This window comes from Epinephelus fuscoguttatus, linkage group LG5, assembly GCF_011397635.1.
Source record: "Epinephelus fuscoguttatus linkage group LG5, E.fuscoguttatus.final_Chr_v1".
Lineage (NCBI taxonomy): Eukaryota > Metazoa > Chordata > Actinopteri > Perciformes > Serranidae > Epinephelus > Epinephelus fuscoguttatus.
Window position 1 is genome coordinate 12,362,619 of NC_064756.1, and position 6,000 is coordinate 12,368,618.

Here is a 6,000-nt window from a genome sequence, read left to right on the forward strand (position 1 = left end):
GTTAAAGTATTAATATATAGGCTTGGGTTATTTTAACTGATGCATTAACTTCTGTTATTCTTATTCTTTCAAATATGATTTTGCATCTTATCTCTTGTTTAATTTAACTTTAATATCTGTCTTGGCTTAGTCTGGCATTGCTGTTTGACTTCTGTAGTTATATTGCTTTTTGTAGTATCTTTACTTTTTTGTCAAAGTATTTTGTAAACTCTGTTTTTGCAGGTTCTCTATATATATAAAGTTGTTGTTGCTGGTAATGTTATTAATATTATTACAATTTAATGTTGCAGTGGGTCATTTTTGAGCTCCTTTTAACATTTCTATAGTCAGTATGTACTGTATTTTATATGCCCGCTCCAATTTCTTAAACTAGCCTATCTTACCTAAAGAATAACTCCAATAATATGTCAAAGAGCCTAAATGTAGTGGAGTAAAAAATATCCGCAGTACTTGCCTTGGTGGGATAGAAGTATAAGGTAGAGGATAGTGTTAATACTAAAGTACCAAAGTAGTTTCTCAAACTTTTAAAGGAAGAAAGAGTTGTTATGTAGCAGGCAAGTGTGAGTAACCAAAGAAAATGTAACATATAGCCAGTAAGATATATAAATATCACATATTATATTTTACTAGACAATTAACTTCACCTTTTTATTAAAATAATTAATATAAAATTATTATTTATATTATCATAAGAAATTATATTTTAAAAACTGATTATATATCACTAAATAATATATATCATAGTCTCCCTGTGAGTAACCCGGAAGTTATTACAAAACTTTCAAGCGCGTATTCGTTGACCCGGAAGTAGCTCGATCCACGCGAGTGTGGCAGAATCGTTGCAGATACGAAGGCACCCGGTGGAGGCAAACGGGACACGATCTGAGAAGGGTGTATTTATAAGTCAGCAAACATGTAAGTATCTGCAATGATTAGTCGGTGTGTGAGAGAGTGGTCTCTCTCTGTCTCAGAGCCTGAACTCTGAATCGTTGCGGCTAGAAGCTAACGGTTACAATGCTAACCTGGTTAGCATGTTAGGAGCCAGGGCCGGTTCGCTGAAGTTGTTAAACCCTTTGTATCATGCTTTGTTTGTCTTTTCGATGCTATATTTCCAGCCCCAGCTTTGTTAAAACACCGTTGTAAACACATTATAAGAAAGAATATGTCTTTACACTTTATAACTCGTCGGTGCTAAACTGAGAAGGCAAGTTACGAGTCATAAGTCACAGTTACATTGATTTAAGCTAACGATGGTTAGCTAGATGCTAATATCAAGTACCACAGCTGAGCATGCGTTGTTGTCTTGCGTGATAAGTTAAGTTGCTACGGATTTTGTAACTATATATGTGTAAAATGTGGTGTTAATCGTCCTATTTTTCATGTTAGAGGAAAGGGCCAGTCTGTTAACAGCACGAATAAACTACTTAAAGTGAAGAACAAACAACAACCACAAATGAAAACATCATCCACCTCCTGAAAATTGCAACGATTCACATTTAACTTTGTGTTAGTGGAAATTTTCCTTGGGTTGTGTCTGTGTTTTCTGATGAACAATATGATTAGGTTAAATTTTTAACAGGTATATTGATAAGTGTACCAATTTATGTACTTTATTCATGTGTAATGTGGTCATTTTATTTTGTCCAAGTCTAAAACTTTGTTAGATAGCCAGGAACCTGTTTTAACATATTTTTTGTCTCTAAATGTGAATTCAAACTTTATTTATTTATTAATTTATTTCCATAAGAAGTCATGCAACTAATAATGCGACATCAAAAAACAAGGCAGGCAATGAATTAAAAACAAAAGCAAAAAAGCAGTTAAAATATTTAAAATTAATAAAACCAAAAAAGGAAAAGGATTTGCTCCAGAATGAATTGCATGGGCTGAAGCAATAGTATAATCATTATTGTAACAGAGAGCCAATTTGGCATAAAAGAAGAAACAATCCGATATGCTAATCTAATTCCAACATGCCATTTTGATCATGTTTATTTTGTATTGTCTGTATTTTAATTGGTATTTCTTTTTGGTGTCACATTTCAGGAGTCTGTTAACAAAGCCCAAGTCAGAGATGACTCCTGAGGAGCTCCAGAAACGGGAGGAAGAGGAGTTCAACACCGGCCCACTGTCGGTGCTCACCCAGTCCGTCAAGAACAACACTCAGGTCCTCATTAACTGCCGCAACAACAAGAAGCTGCTCGGCAGAGTCAAGGCTTTTGACAGGTACTGAGCTCAGTCACTGAATTATTACTGAACAGGTTTGAGACTAGGATATGATATCAACACCTGATCCTATCACATATATTTTATCACAGTTAATTTAAGATGTTTTTTTTTGTTTTTTTTTTTTTAAATTTAGCATATCAGAATTGGACAATTAATATTGGATAACTGTTGTCACTTTTAAATAATCCTACATTCAAAGTAAAGAAATAGGAACCCTAATATCCTTAATGTGGAACCTCCTACAACAATACATGTCTAATTAGTTGCTGCAAACTGTTGTATCTTTTTTCATTTTAATTTCTGATTAAGTCCAAGGTACAGCATATATAATTTGGCCTTATGCAAGAATGTTTTTGTATTCTAATTTTAAACCTCTCACACTTATTTCAGGAAAGCTTGCTTGTATGATTGGTTTAAGTCAGATACACTGAACTCATTTAACTGGACACTGTAAGCCTGATGAATACTGCATGTTTATGAGGAGTAGCGGATGAGATTTGTTCAATTTCATAATCAATGTCCCCTAAAATTGCCGTATACGGCTACATGTTCTGCTCCCTCTGTGGGCAAGTTTCATTCACAAAAATACTACCAGGGTAAAAAAAAAAAAAAAAAATTCCTGCTATTTGAAATCAGCAGGAAAACACATGAGAAATGTATCAGTGTCAGTAACGGTAGAAAATAAAAATAGCACAGCTGTTACAACACGTCATCTGAGCAGACTTGTACTGTGACAGACAAAAAATAGGAAAAGTCCGACATGAAGTAAGATGCCAAAAACGTCTTTCTAAAGTGAAGTGGTCTGTGACTAATGTGGGAGGCGGTTAGGGGATGTGACAGTCAGAGATATCTACAGTAGGTGATGTTACACTGTCTATAGCACCAGAGGATGATGAACAGTGACTGTCTCAGAGACTCTTAGTCAGCTGTTAAAGTGAGAGACTTTTCATAACAAATACTGAGCTGTACAAGCTGCTGTTTAGAAAAATCGCAGAACCTTAAAAACCTTTCAGTAAATTGGCAAGCCATGATGATCGAATATATATTGATTTTGCGTATAGTTTGTCTGCATTTTATATTTTATTTGTTCATTTCATTGTAATATTTAAACTCAAATTTCATCCAGGTTAAGGTATTATAATTCTTAAGTAAACTTGTGTTTTCCCCTGTGGAGACTATCTGTACATGGCTCGTAGCGACAGCTCTTGACCACTCGTGAATTTTTTTAGAGGAAATTCAAAGTATGAGAAAACTGGTTAATGTCACATTCTTATTAACTAGTCATAAGAATACGCCTGCTTGTTTTTCGACGAGCCCCATTGTCTGTTCCTATGTTTCCGTGTTTTACGTCCTCGCTGTGATTCCAGGCACTGCAACATGGTCTTGGAGAATGTGAAGGAGATGTGGACGGAGGTTCCAAAGAGCGGGAAGGGAAAGAAGAAGTCTAAGCCAGTGAATAAGGACCGCTACATATCTAAAATGTTCCTCAGAGGGGACTCCGTCATCATCGTGCTGAGAAATCCTCTGATCACAGGAAAATGAACTCTTTATAGGCGTCCAGCTGATGCCGTCACAGAGCCCTTTTTCTTTTTTTGTTTGTTTTCTTTTGTGGAATGATTGGAAGACGGTGGCGGTGGACTACCATTAATGTATTTTTTTGTTTTGTTTTTATTTTGTTGTTGAATCACTGCAGTCACTGTTGGGTAAAATACATAATGGTGAAACAATGTCTGTACTCTTTGGAGAGCCATTTGGTCCCAAGAATACCTGGTTTTGAGTTGTCAACAGAATTCTTCTGTATTTTTCATTTTAATAATAAAAAGTGATGAATAGATTAAAGTGTTTTGAAGGTACTTTTTGTTTTGAGAGTCCAAGTCTCTTCCTGGTTTGAAAACATAACTTCAGGCAAGTTTGATGACATGGTGCCAAGTACATATTTTTTATAATACTCTCACTCTACTTTTAAATCACCAGCATTAATATTGATAAATTTACTTAATTTTAGGAAGTTTTTTTTTAGCATTACTGAATATTTAAGAGATATTATTTTAATAGTGTGTTTTCGTTCTTCTATATACAGTGTTTTCTTTTTATCCATCTCATCTATCGTACACTACATTAGTATCTGAGAAAGATGTGGCGAAAAAGTTCCTTTTACTCCGTATTTTCTCGGGTATCGTTGCCAATCTCCTCCTCCTCCTCCTCCTCCTCCCGCTGTCACCCTTTCACTCTCCCCTGACAGCATCTTAGGTGTCGGTCTTGATTTCAGTCAGCAGCGCTCAATATGCGACAAACTGCCGTTTAAAGGCCCGCTGCATTATTGATGAGACCAGATGTGCTGACTGTTACTTCACACCCTCATCTCGCTCCCATTTCAGGCTGTTCCCCTCCGCCGCTCAGCCCCTCCTGACCACTTTGTTAATTGTCTTAATAGCTTGACAGCTAGTCTCGCCTTACTTCTCCCTAACAGTTGGCACCTAACCTCTCGCTCTTTGGTGCTCTCAAATTTAGTGGTCAAGTCTACGAGATTTTGATTATGTGAGTAAATAAAAAGTGTCCGTATTTCACAATTTTGGGCTGAATTACATCGATATCTGAATCAGTGTTGAAGTCCCCTCTGGTTTAGCTGTGGACCTTTGAGTATACATATCATTTATGTGTCTAAAAACATCTTAGAATCCCCTTACTAAAATCTATGACACTTTCCTTCCTGTTACAGTATTCTGTCGTTGTAATATCCTTAAAACTGAATGTATCACACTTCACAAATGAGCCTGAGGCTAGCACCTGTGGGAGATCTGTGTGGGCAGCGAGGCCTCACTGATTTACAGCTCTCAGGTGAAGCCTGCTGGGTCAGAAGGATGACTGAGCCACCAGGAGAATCCACCTGAGCACTGATTTTGAAATGCAGTGAACTTTAATGACTGTGCTGTGACTAATGTAATGGTACAAACTGCACTGCTGCTCCAGGCTAATCTTGACTTCTACCAAAAGTTTGAGGAGATCATGTTACAGTGACAGAATACAGCCTAAAGTGAAAGGAAACCGCAGCTGCTAGGGCCCTGTGGCCACCAGGAGGCCCCAGAATGATTCAACTGCTTGGTTCTTTGATGATTTAAATGTTGAGGTAATTTTGTTCTAATCTTATTGTAGATATGTCCTTTGCACTTGAGCCAGGTTACTGCACATTTACAAACAACAGGAGTTGTACCAAAGTGCTTTCCAGCCGAGGCAGATGGGTTAGGATCTGCCTCAACACAAGTTTGGATAATTACAAAGTAAAAGGTGCATAGAAGGCAAAAATACATCATTTAACACAATAAAACAATAATGAGAGATGGCAGGATGAAAAAGAAGAGGCCACAACAAAACAGAGCAGACAAAAACAAGCCTGAGACTGAGCTATAAGTAAAATTGTGTATCCTCTGCATAACAGCGATATAAAATGTTGTGTTTCTCAAATATGAAGCAGGGGAAGCATGTATAATGAGAACAAGAGGGAGCCTAGAACGGAACCTTGGGGGATGCCACAATTAATGGGAGCAGGGGATGAAGTACATTTTCCTGTAGTGACTGAGAAGGTTCTTTCTTTTAGGTAGAAACTAAAACATTTTAACACAGGACCACGCGGACCCATTTTGCCCCCCAGGGTTTTAAAAAGAATGTCACATCAATTGAATCAAATGCTGCACTGAGATCGAGCAAGACTAAAATAGAAACTTGAAAAGACTTGAAATAAAAAAGAAAATACTGACGAGACGTCAGTGTTCA

The 6,000-nt window shown here is 37.0% G+C and overlaps 1 protein-coding gene across 1 annotated transcript; it reads left to right on the forward strand.

Moving 5' to 3' along the window:
* The first annotated feature begins 785 nt into the window (after positions 1-785).
* snrpd2 (small nuclear ribonucleoprotein D2 polypeptide) lies at positions 786-4,068 on the forward strand. Its single transcript, XM_049577492.1, has 3 exons — positions 786-915; positions 2,047-2,226; positions 3,597-4,068. Coding segments are annotated over exons 1-3 (357 nt in total). The 5' UTR covers positions 786-913; the 3' UTR covers positions 3,772-4,068.
* Positions 4,069-6,000: the final 1,932 nt, after the last annotated feature.

Excerpts from the sequence above, each read along its gene's own strand:
- snrpd2 (XM_049577492.1), top strand. Across the intron at positions 2,227-3,596 it reads AGAGTCAAGGCTTTTGACAG|GCACTGCAACATGGTCTTGG; the intron begins GTACTGAGCTCA and ends CTGTGATTCCAG.